This window comes from Centrocercus urophasianus, unplaced genomic scaffold (assembly GCF_019232065.1).
Source record: "Centrocercus urophasianus isolate 14NV4802_14NV808 unplaced genomic scaffold, USGS_Curo_1.0 seq_16, whole genome shotgun sequence".
Lineage (NCBI taxonomy): Eukaryota > Metazoa > Chordata > Aves > Galliformes > Phasianidae > Centrocercus > Centrocercus urophasianus.
The window spans coordinates 2,881,233-2,907,619 of record NW_024884711.1 but is presented as its reverse complement, the minus strand read 5'-3'; the positions used below and the strand labels follow the sequence as shown (position 1 = coordinate 2,907,619).

General features: G+C 39.7%; 1 protein-coding gene across 1 annotated transcript in view; it reads right to left on the bottom strand.

The window, feature by feature from the left end:
* Window positions 1-272: 272 nt before the first annotated feature.
* Window positions 273-26,387, bottom strand: part of EPDR1 (ependymin related 1) — a 31,286-nt gene continuing 5,171 nt past the window's right edge. Inside the window, 2 exon segments of the mRNA XM_042816815.1 lie at window positions 273-2,563; window positions 5,743-5,951. Of these exon segments, the coding sequence (XP_042672749.1) occupies window positions 2,373-2,563; window positions 5,743-5,951 (400 nt within the window). The 3' untranslated portion in view covers window positions 273-2,372.

Sequence of the window (26,387 nt, the reverse complement as noted above, 5' to 3'; positions counted from 1 at the left end):
CAAAGACAACCACATTGTTTTAGGGGGACATGCTTAGCCATACAAAATCGCCCTGGATGCCACTGCAAGATTTTTATAACATATCTGTGTAATAGACTTCAATTCATGTTTAAAGGAACATTTAATGGTATTGCTAGAAAATATATCACCATCAGCAAAACGTAATAGAAGCAATGATTACTCAGCTATCTGCTCTACCACAACAAAGTAATTCCAAACAATACAGTACCACTGCTTCATGTTTGCAAGCCAGATTTATTGTATTTTCCAGACTCCAGCAAGAAACACACATTAAGAAATACATATTAATCACTGCCCTAATGAAAACAATATGCAGTTAGCATTTAGGTTGTCACATACAAAAGATAAGTACAGACTAAATTAATCCTAAATTCAAGGAACCCCACACCTTTTTTTTTTCTTTCAGCTAAATGGTCATATCTGAGAGAAAAATGTTAATTAATAACCTAAATTTTAGAGTATATGCTTTTGTTAGGCATAGGGCTAAATAAAATTCCATTCTGACCACAGCTGTGAAAGGAAAATAACCACTGAACCACTTGCTTATGTACTAAAAGCTATGAGCATACAAAGCAATACAAGCCTGGCCAGCATCTCTCTTCCAGATAGTGGAAGCCTTTGGTTTTGGTCATGCTATGATACTACTGGCCAGTAAATTATGTATCCTATTTATGTAAGACTTCCTATCACTGTCAAATTTGATCATTTCTGTTCACTAAAAGGTACCCTGGAAAAGCAAACTATCTGTGGCTGGGGAGGAGTCCAACAGCCACTAAGGAAGCGACAGAACTTGATAGCTTTGCCAAAACCACACCAAACCTCCCAGTATCACTGTTTTCAGCCAGACGAATAAACTGCTACCTGATATCTGTAAGAGAACAGTGATCTGGCTTTAAATATGTTTGCAAATAATAAATAAAATGTAGAAGTATAAGCTAACTAATTTCATTTGGTAAAAGCTCAAAACCCTACCACCATTCCACAGCTTTGAGGACCTGACGGTACAGGTCAAATGCAGATTTAGTTTGAATATTTTTTTTAGAAGCAAAATATGTGCATTACTTGCCCTTTTTTGGTTATTTATTTCCCTTACTGAAACTTTTTATTCTGCCCATGAGAAAAAGATGTCAAGATGACAAGGTTTGAAATGCTAACTAAACAACAAATATGGCAGGCATCAATGGAGTAGGTGCAAAAGAAAGCAAGATTGTCATTTTTGCTTAGATCTCAGTGCCTTCCAACCAGCCCGTATACAAGGCATCTCAAACCTCTTTCTCCCTTGATTCCTCCTCCCATCTTCCCATATCTGTCACACAACTTGGTCTTTCACAATATCTGGATTGCCAGGCACTATCTGAATAGTGATTTAGCCTTTACTAATTATATATCAAGAGCAGGTTTCTATCTCACATCTACCTGGAAGTATATTGGTGTTTCCATACTCTTGGAGCAAAGAAAGACTTTTGAAGATAGTTACAAAACATTACAGCCTTTTAGAGTGCAGTACCTCTCAATCTCTTTGCATAGGTTAAAATTAGTATTGCCTTGAAATGAGAGTGCTAAAGTAAAATATGGCAAGAAAAAATGTCTCATTGCACCCTATTAGAATATTTCACTCAAAGTATAGCAAATGCAAGAAAACTTTGGCTTACTTTTTTGAGGTGTCCCTCTCTCTCCTTACTTTCAGGCCCTTCTCCCAAGAAACATAAAAGATTTTGCATGTTGGCTAGCACTACATGAATAGAACTACTTCTGTTTCTTTGCAGAAAGGAAAAAAAAATCAGCTCAAACATTAGACTTTTGTGTTTCTGAAGGGCAGTAAGAAAAAAAAAAAAACAAAAGCAAAGCAAAACAAAACCAAATGAATGAATTTCCATACTTTTGATGCACACTGTCTAACACAGAATATTTTTTGGTCAGGGATGAGATCTTGTGCAGGACATTTCCACTCAAGTCTCCAGAAGTAACAACAACGAAATCTAGCTTTTCCTACATTATATTACCATTGTTGCAGTCTGCTTATGCTTTGTTTTCTTGAGAAAATAAATAATGAAACCTTTGCAAAAAGGAAAATCAGCCACAGTTTAAATAAATAGTGTTTATAAATATTATCTTAGTGGTAACTATATAGTACTTCAACTGCATCACTGAACAGATTAATGTGATGAAAGAGATCTTTTGTGTTACATACTTTACTCAGTTAAATGTTTATGTTCTCTTTCAAGAGAAAACTTACAATTCCCAAAAGAGCAACAATAAGCTTGAAAAATCAGGTTAGACGTCAGCAGTCGACTATTAATAACTATTCTCCTGGCTAATATTTGTTTGCCCGGGGCAGCCAGTGTCCATAATCAGCATTCATCTTTCATCTTCCTTGGCTGGGCTGTCTGGCAGGTGCTGGGTGGGGTGAACACCGAGGGGTCGGCAATACCCAGCTTTAGATCAAAAAAGCGAGTGGAGGTTGTCACACTGTAGTTCTTCGTATAGGTTTCCTGTACTGGGTAACAGTCCTTGACTGTGTAAACGCCAACCCAAGATTCCACTGAAACAAAGCAGAAATTGACTACTTTAGATGACAAGCATGAAGGAATGTGTTATACTGACATCGGAGCGGCCGTCCCTCAGGCAAAACCTATAGGCTGGGACTATCCATATTTCTTTGTGGGGCCCTATCTTTCTGAAAGCCTTAATGAAGAACTGAGAAGTTGTTTAGCAGAAGACCTGGTGAAATTTTGGAAGATCAAACATCACTTGCAGTGGAAAATGTTGTCTTTTTGTTATCCTGCAGGTCAACATTAGCTCTAGGTTCCTATGCAGTCTGCTTACCATGGCAGCATTCCCTATTAGAAGATACAAGACAACACCAAGAAGTGCCACAAACTGGTACTGATTTAGAAACCATGGTGATCTTAATCCTGAACATCTTAGTGTCAAGCACGTTTTGAATTGTGATACAATCTTGGCACTGGTGTGTTGCCTTTCATGTGCACCTCTTCCGAAAGAATGTCACTACTAATTAGTTCCAAATTTAGTTGTTTTGCAAAAATCTGTTTTCTTCTCATCTTTCATGCTACTTTCATGTCAGCATTTATTCTCCTCAACAGTGAAGCACTGTAATGCTCAGGGATTTGTCTTCTCAGGAGGTGAATGCCTTCAACTTGGGTAGTGTAGGGACATGCCACCTTATACTCTGGTCTTAACAAGTTGAAAGGTGTGATTACTGAAAACTTGTCCATTTCACATCGTTGGACCTGGACACAATCTTAGACAGTAGAGTTCCCACAGCTGCATGAATGAGACATCCAGTTTCTTCCTGTGCATATTCCTGCACTCACCTACACAACTAGTTGTTTGTCATCTGCTGTGATGGAGACTTTACACCAGAAATGACATTTCTACTGGGTCACTCTTTACTGCTGGACTATACTTAATGCTGATCTCTTCCATGTATGTGATGGAGCATGTCATTTTTTTTAACTTCTGTTTAATTCCACAAAATGCTTATCTCAAGAGTCATTCTGTCACTCTCTTCTACCCTCGTCCTCTGTTATCACCACTACTATTTCTGACATTAGTACAATCAAAGCAGTTTCTGTTGAACACCATTCGCTTTTAAAACCTCAGTTTTAAACGTATTTGATTAATGCATCCCTTCTGTGATCTCTCTTTATTCCTTCCATCATACACCACTTTATCCAATTACTTCATGTGCTTCAGATCTCTTTATAGCAAAAAGTCATGAGGTTACAACATGCTTCCTCTGAGTACCATCTGTACAAAATTTTTTCCAGTCTCAAGGAAGCTTATTTTCTCTCACTCAGCAGCAATCAAACACTTATTTTCTGTTCCTTCAGTATTGTTTCATATGCTGTACCACAACAGCATTATTGGAAACAGAAAAGCTCCGAGATGAAATGCACGTACAGTAACTAAAAAAAAAAGGGTGGCAAACCAAGCAGTATTTGAACACACCTCTCCAGGACATCGTAATGTACCAAGAATGTCTTAATCTGAGTGAGTTTGCTTTTTAGTATCCACAAACGGAGGATTCTTTTCCTCAGCAAGTCTTTTATCAGCATTTTGAATGAAAAAATAAAGCAACATATAATGCTACCAAGGTATTCTGCATGGCCACTGAAACCTTCACAACTTTAACAGCATTGTACTTTCTGGAATCCATCAAGTATTATCTGAAAGGTGAATGAGTAGACAAACTTAAGGCTATTTTTTCAGAATGATTATATACAGAAAAGCACTGGAAATTTAAAATACTACAGGATAAAAATCGCACATCATTAACTGAAGGTATCAGGATACTAAGTTCCATAAAAGTTCACAAAATACTGGATCTGAAAAACAAAATTCTTGGAGTGAATGATAAATTGTTACTTCTAGAATACCAGAAGATACATCGACCTAGTTACAGAGGTCTAATGATCTTACCCTTCATTTCATTTCTACTTTTATTCAAAAAATATATATTTTCCTCTGGCTAAATGCTCAGATTCCCAATCAGCTCATATATTTGGTGGCTGTAACCTTAAGTACGGCAGTAGGTGAATAATGCCATAAATTTCATGGGGTTTTAAAATTATTTTTATAGTTGTCTGGGTCATCACTAAACCACAGACAAAACTGAAGCCAGTGTGCTAATAAACTGCTTTGCATCCAAAATCTAACATACTGTACCTTGGAAAATTCAGCCTACTTTCTTTATGATGCAGGTGTTCACCTGCCAAATGCAGAACTAAGCCTTTGGAGCAGATGTTCCTTACTAGTGCTGTGGATAACAAAACTTTGATGTGTGCTAACATGTCCATCACTGCACAGCCATGTATTCTATGTGTGTAGGACAACTGCTTTGTTTCTGTTATATCTTTAAGAAAAGACACACTAGCTTGTGTTCCCAATTATGAAGTCTGCTCCAAAAGTTTTCCCTTCCATTTTATTATGTTGGCCCATAACGTCAGAAGCAGATGTTGGTGGCATGGCAGTAGAGATTGAAAAACTTCTCACTAATATTCCGTTACATTTTGTTGCCCTGTGTAAATGAATTCCTCCATGTGGAAAAAATGGCACCCATTGACATTCGCTGGCACTTGTTGACCACTTATGAAGAGCACACAATGGATGTCAGCACAGTGAGGTGGTGGTGCATTTCAGCAGTGACAACAGTGACAGGGGGTCACCTCCACTGGTGCAGATTTTTACACGCATGGCATGCAGGCTCTCACGCAGTGTTAGTTAAAATGCATAGCTAATGGTGGCGACTACACTGAAAAACAAGTGTTTTGTAGCTGAGAGTTTGCTTTATCAAACAGTACTGTTGTGCTCTTTGTATCTATTGCAGTTGTCATGGAAATAAATAGGAGGCATTACTTTCTGAGTGACCTACATATATTACTGTTATTCTATAGATCAATTTTGCATCCAGGCTGCAGGATTCAGGCAAAAAATGAGGGTGTTCTATGCCAAAATCTGAATGATGCAGAATAAAATACAAATAAATCCCTCAGGCGTATTTGATCCTGCTGAGATACAAAATATTTTCTTAATAAAATGCACTGATAATAAAACAATACGCTGTACAGGGGAGATATTTATTGTGCCTTCCTGCAAACTTTATGGAAACGTGGAAGGCTGAGGTGAAACATGAACAATTTTATTTCTCCCCAGTTAGCAGATGATCATTATTAAGATTAAACAAAAGCATGCACATACATTTCCTGGCTGGTTTTCTGTCAGACCATTCCTGTACCATAATTTGATCTCCGGGTCCCCCGATGTAGTACTGATCTTCAAATGTTGAATTGGCAGGGATATCATATGGATCCCACGGCTCAGTCAGAGCAATCTTCGAGCAGAGCTTTGTGACTTGCTCAATCTGAAACATCACTGCATCTTTATACAGCAGTATATACTCAAAGAATCTGAAACAAACAAAAACAACGATTAATGTTGATAGCCTTCTATACTAAACAAGGAGCACTGTCAATTAACTACACTTGCCCTTGATTTCTCAGTCTAAGACCATTTTCTCTTGCTTTTGACTCTGCCAAACTTTGAAAAAGGCTAACTAGTTCGGCTGAAACTTCCCATGCTGAAAGTTTGTCTCAGCTGACTCTTTCCAAAATAAATAAATCAGGCTCAACTGGCTCAGCCATTTCTGAGAACAACAGAACAACTTTTCTGAGAACAACCAAAAGAAAAACATGTTATTATTACTAGTTTTGTTTTGTTTTTTAATAACTTTCATTAAAAAGCTCTAGTGCCTCCATGTTTTGGAGAAAAATCTTGAGAGTTGGCAGGGGAGAAGTTTTTACAACAAGTTGCCCGTACTGGCTAAGTTATAAGCCTTTTGCAAAACCTTTGTTGTTTGCATAAACTGAATAGATTCAAAACTCCGTGAATGTAGCAGAGCCCTTTCTCTGAGCTGATTAGATGTGGTATTTGCCACTGTCCAAGATGCTCCCCCATGGAAAATCCATGTAGTGTAGTGAGACATGCTGGTGAAGCAAGAATAGATGGTCCCAAATGCAGGTCTGAGGAGCTTTCCCTCCTACTAGCAAAATTTATCTCAGCAATTTACCAGATCCAAGGAAGTAGTGACAGCAGAAAGCAGAAGACCAAGAAGAAATTAAAAAAAGAGGCAGACATAAGAAAAGGTGTGGAGATCGGTGAAATGGAGAGGCCAGAAGGTTAGATCAATAAAATGGATAGTTAATAAGGATTTAAAACTGATCTTCTGTACTTAGACTAAGAGCTGACAAAGCTCTACTTTCAGGGTAGATAAGAAACCTCTTCATGGACATTTTCATGTAGTTCATACTTACAGATGTTGCTTCCACCACAAATGCTATGACTCTACCTGTGAGAAGGAGGTGATAACATCCCGACAGAGTTGAAATTATTGCAAGTATCAACTGATATTGAACATACAGCCAAAAATTCCAGGGGCCTAACTTCTCTGGTATGCTTAGCATTATCAATCACATGACATGTTGTTCAAAGCACAATTTAGAGCAATTTAGAGCTCTGCACCTTTGGCAAAGGAATGCTGGGATCCAAACTCTAAACTGCCCAGAACTGTGAATTCATAATTAGGGGTATCCTGTGAATTTCTCAGCTCAAGTATTTGGCTACAGTATGCTGTCATTCGGTGACTCTAAAGAAAAGAGAGGGACAGCATTAACTGCCTAGCACAGCTTCACCTTGCTCATCTGTAATAGTGTGTTCTTCCATTTGCAATTCCTTGTCCCCATCTTTTTAGATGGATTTAATACATAACACAGAGTTGACATCAAAACAATAAGAATGTTAATTGCTGTACCATATAACCATTTAAGATAAGAGTTACTTCACCCACTCCTGACACAAAATCACTCGAAGGCTGCAATATGGGAAGTGCATAAGAGAATCACAGAATCATAGAATGGTTTAGTTTGGAAAGGACCTTCAAGATCATGTAGTTGCAACCCCCCTGCTATAGGCAGGGACACCTTCCACTAGACCAGGTTGCTCAAAGCCCAATTCCAGCCTGGCCTTGAATGCTTCCAGGGAAGGGGCATCTATAACCTCACTGGGCAACCTGCTCCAGTGTCTCACCACCCTTAGAGTAAAGAATTTCTTTCTAATATGTTGTCTAAATCTACACTCTTCCAGTTTAAAGCCATTCCCCCTTGTCTTGTCACTACATGCCCTTATAAAAAGTCCCTCCCCAGCTTTCCTGTAGGTAATGAAATGTTCCTTCAGGTAATGAAAGGCCACTATAAGGTATCCCTGGAGCCTTCTCTTGTCCAGGCTGAGAGCCCCAGCTCTCTCAGCCTGTCTGTGTAGGGGAGGTGCTCCAGCCTCTGATCATCTTCAACAGTGCTGAAAAGCATCTTAGCAACATTCTGAAGCATCGTTTCTTACGATACATGCAGGATCACTTATGCAGCTGTGTGTGGAAACATGGGCAAGCTAAATGGCATTAGCCAATCTGAAAGCAATGAAGAAAATAAGCGAACCAAGTTGACATGAGATAAGCTGGGGCATACAGCTTATGCCCAACTCTGCACATGAAAAGCAGCTTATTCAGCTTTCTGTGAGGAAGTAAGTCAGCAGGCACATTAACAAGATTCACACAGAGGCTGATTGTTTATTAGCTTCCTTGTGGTAAACCATTCTTCTGCCTAAATCTTAATAAAATATTCCTGTTTTTGTGATAACCATGACAGAAAGCTCATACGAGCCTAAGCTCATCTGCCATCATCTTAGTCAAAGTTGCAGATACGTGATGATCTACTGATGAATCACTTGGTTCCTCATATATATCCAAGCCTGTTTTCAAATAACCACATCTGTAACTTTTGCCTCATACTCAGACCAGAGAATAGTCACAAGAAAACCAACATACACTTACTGTTGTTTGTAATCAGGCTCTAATGTCTCAACCACTGTTCAGCTGGCTGCCCAGCCACTCTCAAGAAAGCAGAATAAGGCTGATGAGACTAACAATATCTGAGACACCCGAGTGATAATAGAGTTGTTTCGTGAAACAACAAAAATGTATACATTAATTAAGTGGTATAAACTATTGGGAATAAAATGTATACGCTTTCATTTCTTTTTTTTCCTTTAAGTCCTCAATTAAAACTTATTTCCCACAGCAATTTTATGTGCATTTTTAACAATACTTTTTTCATTATTTCTGTTTCTCTATTGTTTCTTTCGTAAGTAGTTTCATGGAAGTATCTTATGTTCTATATATTAAAACCCAAGAGTTGACATCCTTGCGTGAGGGACACGTGCCACCACCTTTACTCAAACGAAACAGGAGTTCAAAGCTCAGTCTAACAAATGCATAACATTGAATTTCTAGCACATAAATAGCCACTGTGACTTCAGTAAGATCATCTAAATGATTGCAGAAGCTCATAATCCAGAGAAGTCTGCTTTCTTGACTTTGCCCTCTACATGCAGATGGCAACGTCTGCATTTCGAAACAACAACAATGAAAACTAGAATTTGAAAAATGCAAACAAATGCAGCTCATCACCAAACATCTCTGTAGCATACATTCTGCAGAGCAAGAGGCTCCACCACCCACATTTCTGCTTCCTGGAGAGGCAGAGGGAACAACTGTGGCACAAATACCAAAGATATGATTTGACGCACTACTGGCATGAATAGCGGAGCACGGACAAGATGGGAACCACAGAATGTGGCTTTACTCGTGTGAATAAGGATAAGCAGGTGAACTTATCTGTACTGTCACTAATCAACTTAGATGTACCTCCCATCTAAATTTTAAATAGAATTGCTCCATGTGTGTGTCCTGAAAATAGTGAGCACAGAAACACAAGTTTGCACAGGATCTAAGTTTAACTGCACATGAAAAGTGAAGGGTTAAGCTGTTGTTTTATAAAGGGAACCATTCACCAGCCAAAGTTAATAGTAAAATGTGTGTGGATATAAAAATTACAATCTAGCATATTTTAAAATAAAATATTTAAAAATCATTTCCTCTTTTTTTCTGTAACAGCCAAGTCCTAAGTGTACTGCCTCTATTTGCTTTAGGTGCCTGAGATTTCACTGGCTGCTTGAAGGAAAATAACCTGAACTCCTGAAAATAAGGCTTGGCAAAGAAACAGAGGAGGAAATTATTTTTAATTAGGTTTTTTTTTTGTTTTTTTTTTTTTTTTTTCCCTAAAGAAGTAACATATTTGTAGCCTGTGCCCACTCCTTATTTTATTTTTGTAACAATTTCATTCCTTAAACTTTAATTTCAAGAAAGCCATAACCCCCTCACATGGCACAATCCGGCAGATTTGCAGAAGTTACTTGGATAAGTTACTTTATTTGTCCAACTGAGACTATTTCCTTTCTTTCCTGTCCTATTCTGTACCACTCTGTCCCACGCCTCACACCCTTTGCACACTATGCGCCTAATGGGACTCTCGCTGTTCTTAACACTCTCTTTGTCTGGGCCTGAAAATGGATAAATTCCAAGACGTTAAGACATACACGTTTCTTGCTCCTATACATTAAATAATTTCTTAACATTGGACCACATCTTATGCAAACAATCCCACTGACTTTGCTAAAAGTAGGTTGGATACACACTGTGCTCAGTATCCTGCTCTCCTGACTTGAGGAAAGTCCTTTTCCAGGGAACAGACCAGTGAACTTATCTAATAACTTGTATCTTGAATGGATCATCGAACTGCACGTTATGAATGCAATCCAACACAACAAATTCACTTTTTAATTGAATACTTAAATACTTACTACTAGTAAGAAAAAAGTCACGAGACTCAAAACCGTGCTGCTTCGCTTCGTGTGCTGCCACAAAGGTGCTGTGGCAGCTGATGTGGCTGTGGCTACATCAGGCAGCATTCAGTCCAACACATCCTCACCAGTCCCATCATCACTTCTCCACCTGCATAGCTGTCTCCCAGTTGCCAAGCCTAGAAAGAAGGAGCAGCCAAGCGGCCTTTGTATGAGCTAGGGGAACAGAAGTGCTGGCAGCAGCAAGGCCAAAGCCTATGGGATGCGCGGAACACTTCAGACAGGGTTACTTGCTAAAGAGAAACAAAATAGAGGTTTGAGGTTGAGATGGGGTGAAAGAAATTCCTTGTGCTTAAAATTTGGCTGATGTCACTTTGCTCTGCGGCTTTGGACAAGTAACTTAACAGTATGGGAGCCCTGAGATTCCGTTCTTGTTATTTGTTTTTGATTGCCGTAACGCTAAGGAGTCACTAATCAGAGATCAAGAACCACTTGTGCTAGGCTTTGTATTAACAAAGAACAAAAACACAACTCCTGCCCCCAAAACAACAGAAGAATGGCTCTCATAAATCAGACTTTCCTTTCTTGCAAAGACATGTGGTCTCATGTGTCCAGGATTTTAACCTGCTGACTCAGTTCTCCCAGCTGCAGCCATTGTATCCCAAGAACTTCCACTCACATTAGTCAGAACTTCAGAGTACTCAGTAATTATTATAAAGCAATTGGAAAAAATGAAAGCAAAATGTTATGTATTATTTCTATTGGAACTATTGTATTGCTCAGCAGGGAACAGCATTTGATATTTAAGGTATCAAGTCGAGCTTTCTGCAATTACTTCAAAGCTAACTTTGCCTTATTGTTTGAGATTAACCGAAAGCTTGGAACATCTGTCTGCCATTGTAGTATTATTTCATTCTTTGCCAGCTCTATTTGTAAAAGGGCATTATTAAACACTGTGAAAGAAGTCAGAAATATTTCTAACTAGAGGAAATTCTACTAAAACCACTCTAAACAAATCCTTTCTTCTTCAGTACACACACTGGTACCTTTGTAATTTTAGAGTTATCTTATACTCTTTTGATAACATAGCCCATAAAATGATCCTATCAATACCAGACTTGATATTGAGGAAAGATGCAGCAAGTGAATGGAGACACCCACTAGAAAGATGACTATAAAAACTCATCTTCTCTCCTTCTCAGATTAAGAACATTTTCAAGGGAGCAAAGCTGCTAAGCAGACATTCAGACAGTTGATAAACACTCTTCAGGTCAGGAACATTCATCTGCTTCTGGAAAGCTCTGGATATCTCATTTCAAAACTGAGAAGCATTCGTTTCTCAGTATATTTCTGGGAACTCCTTTCCTCTTTCCCATGAAGTTTCGGTAATTTCAGACTTGTGTTTTTCTTTTGGTGTATCAGACCTCAAGAACAACAGTAATTTACCATATTTGATCTCACATGTTTGGCAGTGATGCTGGACTATGGTATATTGTACAAATATAGTATTGTGCAAATACATGTGACAGCAAATGTAATCTGATACTGTGTAGAAGCAGTATTTTTTAGGCTGACTTAAATCGTTCTCAGATTGTAAAAGCCCTTTTTTAATTTTCCAGATGACCAAGCCCTCTGTATCAGGTGTCCAACTAGCATGGTATGTGAGGAACTCTGACAACATTACCAGTTTCTGAAACAGAGAGAATCAGGCAGGTTAAACCCTATTAATTTTGAAGTTCATTTAGTGGGAAAGTCGTAAAAATAGGAAACAGAAGCTGGAAAGTCAGAGCTTCATTAACTGAAAGATTACATATTTCATTGACTTTAATTAAAAAACTCAGTAAAAATGATGCAATATCTTATTCTTTTAATTGTTTTTGGTTTTTTTCCCCATAAATTAGATTAGCTACTTGGCAAATAGTAAGGGAAATTAAGTTATTCAGCAAAAAGTGTTCTTCCCCTGGCTGTCTCTTTTTGGCTATTTGACGTTCTGTAATAAACAACCTGGTCCATCGAGTGGCAGCCTCGAGTACCACGCATTCCAACCTAAGTCAAAATCCAGGAAAACAATGAAGTATTGTGCTTAAGGGAGCTGTGTTTTGTTAAAATATGCTAAAATATGCACCGTCCTTAATGGAAAGGACTTCTACATTTCTGTAAGTAATGGTATGTTTGTGAACTGGAGCCCCTCAGTAAACAGCATAGCTCAAAACATTAGGATTGAAAGATGCAGTCAGAATACCATAATGCTTTTCAATGAATCAGTGGAATCACCTCCTAGGGAATACTGTATATCCCAGCAGAGCTGTATAATATCAAAATATAGTTGAGGTCAAAGATTATTTTCTTGTTCTGGGTTTGTAAAGAGGCTAGTGAAGACTTGCTGCACTGAGCAAGTCAATGATAATAAAGTTTACTTGGCAGTCACAGCAGAGCTTAGAGAAGAACCAAAAAGAACGAGCAAGGCCAGGACTCCCATCTCAATAAGTATTAAAGACCTCAGAAAGCACAGAATGGCAAGGAGGGAAATGACAGGTACATTACTGTTTATTTATTTATTATGCTTTTCATTTCCATTGCATTATACACAGAAGGGAGGTAAATAATTCAATTGAAGGAACAGATGCTAAGAACTGAGACGTAAAATGTTCTTTTGAACATGCAACTATATTAAGGCACTCCCTGAGCTTGGAAAAACATAAAATACAAAAAAAAAGTAAGCAGAATTTTAACATGTGGAGATAGCCAGAAAAATCATGCTTACAATAATTTAGAGTAATTCCCAAAAGAAAAAGGATACGGAAAAGACATACCTGTGTTCCTGTTCTGAATTTTACCTGCAATTGTGAGATTTATCTGGAGTTATTACACTTTCTTCTGAATCAGGCTTAGAGATGACAGCATATTAATCTGGATTTTAGCTCTGCCCCTATATGATAGTATCTATTCTACACATAAGAAAGACATAACAGAATAAGGTCCAGAATCACAAATAAATTAACTTAAACAATCTCCCCCTTAAAGACATTTATTTTTGAATAAAGGAATAATGAAAAATAAACATCATCTTTGCAGCTGGAATGGGCATGTATATGTATATGTATCTTAACTTCCACAAACAAACAGAAAAGGATCCTCAGATGTTATGAACAGGGAACACATGAAATCCAAGAGAGCTATGCTACTCCGCACTTAGATTGTAAATTCCATCACCCACATACTTGGCCAGTTAGCTGCTCTTCAGTATGAACTCCTGGATAAAAATAATAAAGAAGTTTGAAGAACAGATTGCCCTTTTCAACAGATAGTGAGTAGGTCTCTCTGCTGATAGAGCAAACTCTTACTTCATGGTGGAACATTCCCTGGAAAAACTTGTGAGGATGTTCACTTGTACCAGATTACTTCCCCAAGATGTAATGATTTCCATCTTCCATCTGCAATGATTTCCTTAAAAGGGATGATTCAGGCCTTTCAGATATCTGTCCAACGTAAAAAAAAATAAAAATAAAAACACTAGATCTATTTTCAAGGGATTTTGGAAGTCAGGCCAGCTAGGATAATCAGACAACACAGTTTGAAAGTTAAGTACACTTTAGCTTTCTAACATCTTTATCCAAAGATCTGAGTATAGTTTATTTTTAAATAAGAATTAGTGGAAGATGGAGATTCACTTCACTGAAAATAAATGCAACCTGAAGTTCTGGCACTGCACTTCATTCTCCCTCCCCACCTCCAACGTAAAAATAACTTCTTTGTTTCATCCATAATTCTTTGTGCAGGTCTTTTTCCTTCAACAACTCTAAATAAAAAAAAACAGTTTGCTGAGCACATAAATTAGTGACTGGATTTGAATACAAAGAGTTGTGTGCCTGAAAAGTCCAGGTGAAGTTAACTGATGTGTGGGAAATAAAAGAATCATGGCAAAGAAAGAAATGCCTGCATGAGAGAAAACACAGAATTAGAGATAACTATTAATTGCTCCATGGCTATAATGCAAATGACATTTTGAACACGTATCTGACGACCTGTGGTACAATAAATGGCGATGATTTAGAAAGGTTAGTTTATAGTGCTGGGTCAATCAGAAGTACCTTCACTTCAGACACTGAAGGACAACATGCCTTAACAGATTTAAGGCTGGGGAATGACACGCAGATGTAAGCAGGAAGACAGCAGAGTGCAGCCCTGATTATAAGGAACATATTGTGATTAGAAAGTTAAAAGCAGAGGATTGAAACTCTCGACTATTTGTTGAGTAGTGTCTTGCATTTACCCATTCTTCTGCCCACATCTCCATAAGCACATAATGACTTTAGTTCTTTCCCATTATATAATGAAGAAACTTCCAATCCACAAAATGCTTTATTGTGGGAAAGGAAAATAGCTAAAAGCTTTCAGTGTCAATACTGAGAAGCCATTTAAAATGGAAATACCTCCCTCCTCCAAAACAGATCCATCCTAGGCCTGGTTTCAGTCATTACTGGCTTTTTTCATGAAAACTGTACTTCACCAATGAAACAGTTAGAAAGAGTCTCAAGTAGATTAAAGAAGATCAGATTCATCCAGATCATCTTGATCAGCTGGAATGTACACAAAAAATTATGATCAGCATCACCATGTGCAAGCTGTTAAAAAGGACGAGGACTAGATAAATTCACAAAGATAAAGTGGAATAACTGCTTGGTCAGTAGCTTTGAACAAGAGCATCTGTGAGTCCTGTAGATGACGGACTAAAGATAAATCAGGATACAGACCTGTTGCCAAAAAGTAAATCTCATTCTTAGACCTATTAACAGCAGCATCAGATGCAAGACATGGGAGGACATTTATTAGCCCTGATGAGGTCAGAGTGGTAATGCTCCTTGTTTTGGATGCCATGTAAGGGAACAGATAAACAGACTGGATAGAGTCCAGAGAACAGCAGGAACAATGTGATGTTTAAAGAAGATGACCTGTGAAAAACCTGGGCTTGTTTAGTCTGTAAAACCAAGATTACAGTATGACACGGTAAGCTTGCTCAGTACATAATGTGAAGTTTAGAGAGTTGAGATACTCTGTATGCACAGGTGTTGCAAAGAACAGGTTTCTGTGTCTTCCTAAGTTGCAAATTTTATGAGAAGTGTTAAGAAAAGCAGGGGTCACAGACATTCTGAATGAGGCTTTCCTTCTCCAGTAAGGAGGAACAGGTTTTATGGCAACTCAGAGACCTTCTCAGCCTTATATGTAGCTGATTTTAGAACACTGATGGCTGCTTCCTTCTTCTGGTAACAGGCGAGTTTCATCACTAAGTTCTGATATTGTCAGTTGTATGACTGACTTGGATCCTGCTGCCTACCCAGAAGTACTGAAAAAACTTAGGTGAAAATTTTCTGAGTCTTCCCAAAAGCAGTGGTAGTGACTGCCCATCCTCTCTGCTGGGTTTCTGCAGAGGATAGAGTTTCCACTCTTATTTCACAGTGAGCCTGGGGATAGAATGCCAGAATGGTTTGATTTGGAAAGGACCTTTAAAGATCATCTAAATGAATCCCCCTGCAATGGTAGGGATACCTCCCAGTAGATTAGGTTCCCCTGGGCCTCTTTCAGCCTGGCCTTGAACACTCCCAAGGACGGGGCATCCACAGTTTCTCTGGGCAAACTGATGATCCCCATCACAAAGAAGATGCACAGGCAGTGGAAGTAGAGACAGGTATGATATGGATTTGATGGGCGGACTTTTGATGGACAAAGAACTGGCTGCAGCACTGAACCCAGAGAGTGGTGGGCAATGACTCAATGTCTGGACTGAGATCAGTGATGAGTGGAGTGCACTTCAGCAAGTTTGCGGATGACACAAAGCTGTGGAATGCAGGCAACAAGCCCAAGGGACAGGATGCCATCCAGAGGGACTGAGACAGGCTTGAGCAGCAGACCCAGGAGAACCTCATGAGGTTCAACAAATCCAAGTAAAGGTCTTGCGCCTGGTTCATAGCAATCCCCACTACCTATACAAGCTGGGAGAAGAAAGGATAGAACACAGTCCTGACAAAAAGGACCTGGCGGCACTGGTGGATGGCAAGCTGGACATGAGCCAGCAGTGTGCCCATGCAGACAAAAAACCAACCATATCCATATGAAAAGAAGCATGGCCAGCAGGTCGAGGAATCCTGCCTCTCTACTCTGCGCTGATGAGGCCTCACTTGGAGTACTGCATCCAGATGTGGAGTCTTCAGCACAAGAGAGTCGTAGACCTGTTGGAGAGCGTCCAGAGGAGGTCCACAAAAGTGATCCAAGGAATGGAACACCTCCCCTGCAAGAACGGGCTAAGATAGCTGAAGTGGTTCAGCCTGGAGAAGAAAAGGCTCTGAGGTAATTTGATAGCGGCATTTCAGTACCTAAACAGGGGCTATAAGAAAGGAGACAAACTCTTTAGCTGGTTATGTGGTGATAGGACAAGGTGAAATGGTTTCAAACTTAAGGAGGGTAGATTTAGGTTTGATATAAGGAAAAAGTATTTTATAGTGAGGGTGGTGAGGCACTGGAACAGTTTGCCCAGAGACGTGGTGGAAGCCCCATCCCTGGAGACATCCAAAGCCAGGCTGCAGCAGCCTCTCAGCAATCTAATCTTACTGTGAATGTCCCTGTTCATCAGAGCGGAGTTGGACTAGATGATAAAGCCCCTTCCAACTGTAAGGACTGTATGATTGAGAGACTGTATGTATGACAGAGAGACTGTATGATCTCTCTGCGCTTTTACAATTAATCCTGACTTCACCATCTCATTGTTTCCAGTGACTGGATGAGTCAAAAGACCTGCACAAACTGTCTAAAATCAGGTCTGAGGAGACAAGATTCAAGTGGTGCATGCTTAGAATTCAGAAGGAATAATGAAAAGTCCAAACTACTTGTTAAAACTCATCATCACAGAACTGTCGGTTTACTTATTTATTACTGTTATTGGTTTATTTTATTGTTCTCTATTGAGTTATTGTGCTTCTCATTATTACAGCTGCAATTTCTCTACCTTACGTGAGGAGCTTCCAGCAGTTATCACATGTTTTACTTGTAGGGAGACCGTAAGCAATATCCATGATGCACTGCAAGAAACAAAAAAGGAACTGGTGGCCACAAAGCACTCAGAGGTAGACGCATGGAACAGCTTGATTTGATTTGTTTTATCCTATCAATCTTAAGCTTCCTCTGAACAATATCTTAAGGAAGTGGTACTTAAGGACAACAGAAGGGAAATTACAGGAGTGAGAATCAGTGGCGGGTTCATCCGAAAAAAACACAACAGAACAACATAATGATCTACCTTTACACATAATGCTGAAAATGACAACCTACCAAGGTGCTCTACGCAGACAGGGCTCAGGATGTTCTAAAATCAACTGGATTGCAAATATATAAATATTTAATAGATGAACATGCATTCCAAAACCCTTCTCTTCAAACTGTTGAGTACTTGCTTGAGGGTACCATCAGCACACTGACAGAAAATTTGCAGATTATCAGTCAGTTCATCATAGAAACAACAATTCCAGAAGACAAAGCAATCAGCTAAAGTAAGAGCAGCTAAGAACACATTCTTATTTTTAAGAAAGTCTATAGCCATTTTAATTGTATTAAAAACCTGCCATATTTATTTTTCATTCAGGGGCAGTTCTAAGAACCAATAGCAAGAAGGACAAGACCTGTAAATAATATCGGTATAAATATACAGCGCTGGCACTGCTGAAAGTTTTCCATGACTCAGGGAAAGGTCACTAGACATATTGAACATGTTTAGACTACTCATGCTGAGTAAAACATGACAGAAATAGGTTTACCATTTAGTATCTGACACGAATACACACTGAAGTCTTTAGCAAACAGGTACATCTGCCTCATTTTGGGGTGTTTTCCCAACACACAGCCCAGCGTCATGTGTATTATATCATACTGGCATGGAGCCACAGTTTTCTTTGAGCTATATAAAAACAAGCTTCCTTTACCATTACTACAGTTTTAATAAATACTATTATAAAATAACTCCTGTTTTAAAAATACAAATAACTGTGTTCTCCGTATGGTGTTAGCACTGTTGATGGACCTGGGGAGAGACAGACCTCCTTCAGCAGCAACCAGAGAAGCAGAAGATGAGGATGCAGAAGGCTTTCTATGCCAACAAAGCCCAGTGTTGGTATTGTCTGCCCTCAGCCTTCTAAACTGCAGGCATATCACAAGGCAGAATGAATGTGGTGGTATCCAGTCTGCTAAGATTAGCTGCAACAAGCTTCATTTCTACATAAACAGCTCAGCTAATAATGACTTACACAAAATTTTGGCTATGTATTTGATACTTGTTCAGATATTACACACAATTCTCAGCAAACATCACATGTATACTGTTCTCCTGCTTTCTTAAGATTTTAAATGACATTTGCTAAAATGCAAAAGCTATCTATGGATTTTCACAGTCCAAACCGCACTCAAATCTTCTGGAGGATAAATCACCAAGAGCAGACTGCTTATAACTGCAGCTATAAACTGCAATCAGCAGATCATTCATTAGGCCAATGAGGAACGAGAATTTTGGAAATCTGAAGAATACTTCCATGGTAAAAGAAATAACCCAGAAGACACTGAACATACTGAACGATGTAGTTACTACTGCTACAGCACATAAGCATCTCAGTTACAATGCCTACCCTGCAGAGACATAGGTGCTTTTCTAAGTGACTTTTTCCACTCTTTGAGAAGAAGGACATTCAGCAAACCAAGCTGTGTTTCAGACAAATGTTAGGATTCCAAACAGCAATAAATGTTGAGATCCTCCCAGCTGACCAACTACAAATACATTCTCTAAGGCTCAGCTGAGCAGACACAGCACCAACACCTGGTGGTGCCTCCATTAGCAGCTTGTGCCTTCCTTCCACTGTGTGTCTCTTGGACCTTGCTTGACTACACAGTGGGTACCCTGAATGTGATGAATTACATCCAATTCTGCCTCCACCTCTGTGTAATTGTTTTCTACCCCAAAAACTAGATTACTTTACAGTAAGGACTTACAAACTTAAAATACCTTGTGGAAGAGGTATATTTGCAAAAACCTCTACTCTTAAAAGTTCTGTAGCAAATCAGAACTGTGAGAAAATCCAAAGAATACACAGAAATCTATAGAGAATCACAATCTAGATGCTTACACTTGGGTTTGGAGACAGGTGGCCCAGGAGAGCAAGTTAATAAAATGGCAAATCCTTCCTTTTCTGCTATGCTGAGGTAGTTTGATGTTGCATTTTCACTCTTCAAGAAAAATAAACTTAAGGCTGACTCCTCTCTCCTGCCCTTGCCCCTTTTTGTTGTCTCCTACAATCTTTTCCTCTGTAAAAAGTAGAGTAGCCACCACACCTCCACACTTTATCAAGCACCTTACCCAATCTTCACTCTTTCCTGAGAAAGGCAAGGTAACAAACTGGTCTCACTTTGCAGATTCTACTGTGTTTATGTGTACAGGTATTTGACATGATAAATAGAGACTTCTTAGTCCCCTGATGCCACCACTGACAAGAATAAAGATATGAGATTCCTGTACAGAAGATGCAGGCCAAGAAATCTGGATCTCATAAAGCGGTGATACATTAATTTGAGAACTAATTGTAGTAAGAATTCCTCATCCTGTATGGAACTCCCTTTTCCAAATAATAAACATCCTCTGAGAATTACCATAACTGCATAGCATGAATAAACTTTCCAGTGCTGGCTGCCTAGCAGTATGGTAGAATCATAAGTTTCCTGGCAAAAAAAGAAGTATCTGAATATGATAAAACCACAGTTGCAAATGGTTGTAGGAGATACTGAAAGAATAAAAAATGAGACCTTACTTTGCTGCACTCATTGCATCAACTCTGTGAACCATACAACTGTTTAGAAGTCTTTAGCACTGCCAACAAAGCTCTGAAAACTACTGGATAACCTAGCCATTCCCTCTCAGAAGCATTCCTTTCTGAAACAACAAGGTATCCATGCAGACAGACTACTTAAAGAGAACAGGCTGCCCACAGAAGCTGTGGATGCCCCAGCCCTGGCTATATTCAAGACCAGGTTGGATGAGGCCCTGGGCAACGTGGTGTAGGGGGAGACAGGGAGTTGGAATTGGATGAGTTTTAAGGTCCATTTCAACCCAAACCATTCTGTAATTGTATGATCCTGTGAAACTCCCAGCTCTTGAGGCGCTATAACAATATAAACCTAGCACCAACCTTCCTGGGCAGGGTTTCACCAAAACTCCTGCCAAAAAATAGCAAATGCAAATGCAAGTGCACCACATGTTTAGGAGCACTCTCACCTGCTGAGCCACCTGATTTTCAGATGAAGTAGCAACCTTACCCTGAACTCCCATAAAGAAATGACAGGAGGACAACAAACTGCTTGTTAAGCATGGCAGTACCAGATCTAACAGATATGGGCAACATCAGATGAAACCCTGCTCGAAGGGTCTCACAGCATTTCTGCTCTACAACTGGTCCCAGTCACTGAATAAGAACAGAGCAGGACAAAAGCAGAGGTTTTTCTCCTTTATCCCACTGCTAAATAGTACCATTCTGCAGTACTGGTTTGAGGGAACTTTCCTTTTTTACCTCATTAAAGCCTCAGTACAAGAAAGACATTGAGATTTTGGAAAGGGTCCAGAGGAGGGCGACTAAGATGATCAGGGGGCTGGAGCACCTCCCCTATGAGGACAGGCTGAGGGAGTTGGGCTTGTTCAGCCTGGAGAAGAGAAGCTGTGGGGTGACCTCATTGCAGCCTATCAATACCTGAAGGGAACCTACACCCACGAGGGGAGTAAACTCTTCAAAAGGGCTGACAACAGCAGGACTAGGGGAAATGGATCCAAGTTGAAGGAGGGAAGATTTAGGTTGGATGTTAGGGGGAAGTTCTATACAAGGAGAGTGGTTAGGCCCTGGAACGGGCTGCCCAGGGAGGTTGTGGATGCCCCGTCCTTGGATGTGTTTAAGGCCAGGTTGGACGGGGTCCTGGGCAACCTGATCTGAATGTGTGTGTTTGGTGGCCCTGCTAGGCAGGGGGGTTGGAACTACATGATCCTTGAGGTCCCTTCCAACCCGGGTGATTCTGTGATTCTGTGATTCTGTAAAGCCTTAAGGAAAATTAATTCTTAAAAAAAAAGAAAAAAAATCAATTAGAAAACAGTTTGTTTGCAATAGGCAACTGAGGGGATTTGTTACAGATACCATACAACTTTCACTTCTTTAATGTTAACTTTATGGAAGATGTTGACAGTGTGTTTTGAACATGTACTCAAAAACATGAAATAATACTTGGCAGTAGCTATAAAGATGCAGATTCCCAGAAGCATTTTAGTACACAAGAAGTCAACCAACAAGCAAAGCCATTTCTGGATGCATCGCTTCTGAACTATTCAAGTGACCTAAAGGTCACTTCTGCAGAGCTTTATCACAGTGGATTTTGTTGTTGTTCGTTTTTTAATGGGGTAAAGAAACAAGGTTCATCATAAGTAGCCTCAATATGTGACACTGCAGTGCATGTTGCAATTCTGGTCTTGTGCCTCGTTTTGCCTTCAGTCACAATGTCACAGTGTCCTCTGGATACATAATACATGTAGAAAATAAAATATCCAGTAAGCATGCAAGGTTACCTTCCAGCTCAGAAGGACAATGAAGTTTAATGAACTTAAGGACTATTTCACATTAAAACACAGTTTCAACTGCAGCAAAGCTAGATGGAAATTGTTGCACTGGGTTAGAAGTTCCAAAGATCCAAAAGCAGGCAGCAATCAAGGTGATTACCACTCTTCCATAGTTCTAAAACCTTGGTGTTCTTATGTATCCTGTGGCCTTTAGATGGCTCTTTGGGGACATAGGAGTTGGGGCAAACTTTTCTATTAAGTTTGGAAACACATTTTTATTTAAAGACATATCCAGAAAGCTCCAGATTTAGACTGGTTTGGTATCTGAGTATATCCACAGCATCAAATAATCCAGATTGTCTTAACTGCTAAAGTCTCCAAGTTTTTTTGACAAATTATTATCAAAAGATTACTAAATTCTGAGTTGTTCCATATGCAAGAGAAGCATGCTATACACATCTAGTGTGCATCCACACACCTTTATGGTGACTTTTGCATTACTTTTCCAATACAGTAGTGTCAGAAAACGATCACAGCAGCATGGAACTATTGAGCTGGGAGTCCCTCTGGGCTGGATTTGGCTCACAAAACACATTCTAGACCATGCTAGAACGTGAGGGTAAATTTCATTTCATGAAAGGGATAAAATAGGCTTTCATGGAATGAACAGCTATGTAGATCCTGAGGCATGTGAAATCTTAATAGTCAGTGATTGAAAAATTGTAATGACTACAGTATGAGTACTGTACAAAACGAAAGTGCCTGCCAAATTCATGTTCTGATGCCAGAAATTCAGAAAGTCATGAGAATTAGAAAACAAAATCTAAAATAGCAGAAATATGCCCATTGCTAAGCTACAGGAGCAAGTCTTGCTGACCATATGAACACAGCTAATAAAATTATCAGAGTAAAAACAAGAATTGCAAAAATTACCATTACCTTGTTTACTTTCTGTGGCACAAGGGATGCGTCTTTTAATAATCAAGAGAGACACAAAGCCAGATATGTGCACATAACCTTCAAAAAGTGATTAAATTGATTCTCAAATAAATGTTTGTCAAGGATCTACATTTACAAAAACATGAAAACACGTTCAGATGGAAACAACTGATTCTTTCTCAGTACCATTTGTCACAACTTATTTTTTTGGACAAGGACAGTTGTGCTGCTGTTGGAAACCCCTAATTTGCTCCTGCGTATGGAAGTATAACAGGTACCAACTCTGGCAGGCAATACGCTGCTGTACACAAGGATTGTCTCACATGTTGAGCCTTCTGTTCTTTCATGCATGGGAAAGAACTCCTGGCAGAAAACCCTGTCCTTGACCTGTGGCTCTCAGATATCAGAAAGCAACCACACTACTGGGAAAACAGCCGTGGGAGGACAAAGTTTCCTATGGAACCTAAACTCTGCTCTCAACATACATGCATCTCCCTCAGGACCTTAAAAATGGGCAGTAAACAAAAACAACTGAAATAAACAGGTCTGCTTGGCAGTGGCGAGGAGAGGTTTCACTGCCCAGTGTTATGCTCAGGTTATGCAATGCTGTGCAGGCATAATGCTCCTCATTCTAGGAGAGCCAGAATGTTGCACAATGTGGCTCTGTTCCATGAGGACTTCACACCTCCCCAGCACGCCAGGCACTATACCATACCTTAAATACACCCCGAAGAAAAATTAGGTCCCCTTCAAGTAAAGAAGAGCAACAGGTAAAAATACCTTGAGAGAGAGAACTTGGCAAGCTGCAGGCATGTGATTCCTTGCAAATCAAGCTGAAGGTCATCTGAAGAAGGCTGCGGAGTTGAGCAGCATGAGGGTGAGAGGCTAGAGAGAAGATTCTCTCCTCAGATCCTTACATTGATTTGATGCTGAAGAACCTGGCTTGAAAAGAGAACCCTGTCCTTAATGTAAGAATAAAAAAACTATCAGGCCCCAAGCATTAATTATAGTTAGAGCTCAGAATTTCTAACCTGTTTTCTATCGTGTTCATCACTATATTGCCAACAGTCCCTTTCTAACACTGAATCAGCTCCTAAACGCACACATCGATTCACACACCCCTTATTCCTGATCTTTCCTACAACTGGGAAGTGTGACACATTTTTCTTTGCTCACACTCCTTTAAATTCAACCTTCCTGCATATCACATGAGAGAGAAGTGTGTTCAACACTTTTCCTGGATGACTGAGTATTATTCGCGATGCCGCTGTGCTTTCTGTGATTGAATTGTCATATCCTGTGAAACTGAATGATCAGCCCACAGCAGAGTGGAGAGGATGGGAAGATATCAATCCGACTTTGCAATTTCCCAGCAACTCATGACCTGGAGTACAAATAACAGCATAAATTGCTACCATTCCTCTGACCTGTCTGTGAAAACACACTCCAGATGAAAAACCTGCCCTATGCAGATACTAATGGACTGAACTGTCGATATGTGAAACAAATCAGATCTCTAGCTGGAGCCAGAGATTCTCACAGGTTCTCATCATGTGAACAAATCAATAGCAATGCTAAACAATCACAACTACAGCATGAGCATTGTTTGTTAGCAAACAAATGGATTGCAAAATAAAATGTGGGGAAGATTAAAAAAAAAAAAGGGAGAAAGCATTTTGTACTTTATTAAAACATCCTGCCTCCCCCCCAAACACTTCCTCTCTTCTAACTGGCAATCACCTACCAAAATTTATCCTTGGAAGCTCTGGCAGAGGGAGTGGACCGGATTCAGAGGCACAGGTTTTATCACCACATCTTCCAATTGCACTCAGATGACACAACATTGAAAGCTGTCCACCACAGTTTTACCATTGCTGTCATCAACAGGACTAGAGATTGAACGATGGTTTCGTTGTTGGCAGTGGGGATCAACCTCAGGAATTGAGGCTGAGTTTGATTTGGAAACGGACAAATTTGTTTCTTCTATACATCTCCCATCCCACTCATGTTACAAATGTGTGTCTAACGTAAAGCTCCAGGATGTGATCTTTGTGCCAAAGGAAGTTCTCATTGACTTCACTAAGCTTGCAGCTCTGTGTTACAAAAGCAAGCAAGAAGTCATGAAAAGATCTTCCGCCCATTAACCCAAACTCTTCAGCTTTTCAGCATCTCTTAGATTGTAACACATGCAGCTGTCACAGTCAAAACCCTTCTCTTTTTTTAAGGAAATACATTTCCACTGTACACGGAAGATAAACTATGAGTCCAAAATATTCAGTGTGTTGTAGGGTCCTACAGCTCTCTCTAAATTCACAGAAGCAGCAGCAGCTCCTACCACCTGCTCCTGGGATCGTGCACCAGCCACTTCATACCGGACCAAACTCCTGCACACAGTTTTTAACTTTTTGGTCCTTCTACACTCAGGAGACCCAGACCCTTAATTTGAACGGATTGCAATCTGCTTCTCTGTTTCAAGTTGCAGAAATATGTATATATAATATCGTCAATATAAATCAATATATAATTGATTTAGGTTAAAGCTTTTTCTGTCATGTCTAACACTACAAAAGCAGCCATGTCCTGGACACTGCAAACACACGTTATGATATGATGAGAGGAAGGATGCATCCCCTCCCCTAACTTTAAAGAGTTCAGATGAATAATAAGGATGTAGGCCAACATCTGCTAGTATCAACAGCAGTGCTGTGCCAGCGGCCATCATTTAACAGTGGTTTTTAGAAAAATAAAACCTCACAATGATAAACTGCTTTTTTAAGAACATCCAGTCAACTGTATTTGTTACTGATAGGTGGCAACAACCCCACTGAACGTTTGGCAGCGCATGGTTTCTAAACACACTGACCAGAACCCTGGCAAATTATCAGTTTGAGATCACCGGACATTGCCTATCTGCATTTTCTTTCCAGTTTTAAAGGGTTCTGGATCCTGGATTTCAGTTTATTTTTTGCAGCTGGTGTCGGTGACGTATTTTGGTAGTATATGAAACAGCTCCACAGTACAGAGGACAAACAGGGGTTTTGAGAACACTACACTGCACCAAATGTACCATCTCAAGCAGTGGAATTGCTTTATTCAAACTCGCTTTCCCTTGCTTTTTTCTTTTCTTCTCATACAACTCTGACAAAGATGTTACAGTCCAAGGAAATTACCAAAAGCATAAAACAGCAGACAGCAAAACCACTGCTAAGGCAACAGCCCCTGGCTTCTTCTGATACAGCCCGCTTGTTTGTTAGCACTGCAGCTCAACATCTGAAGACATTCAACCTTCGCCTCCAAATGGCGCTTTCATCTCTTCCCACTCAGCACAACTGCAACAATGAACAGTGGGGCTGACAGCACTGGGAACTTAGAAAACAAAATGGTTTTTGCCTCTCATCAACAGAAGTAGCCATGATCCTTTATCCAGATTTGCACCCATCACCAGCAGTGGGCACCTGAAAGAATTTGGATTCTATGGGACACAAGGAAACTTAGGTTCCAATATCCTCCCTTAGCTTTTATTCTCAAAAGC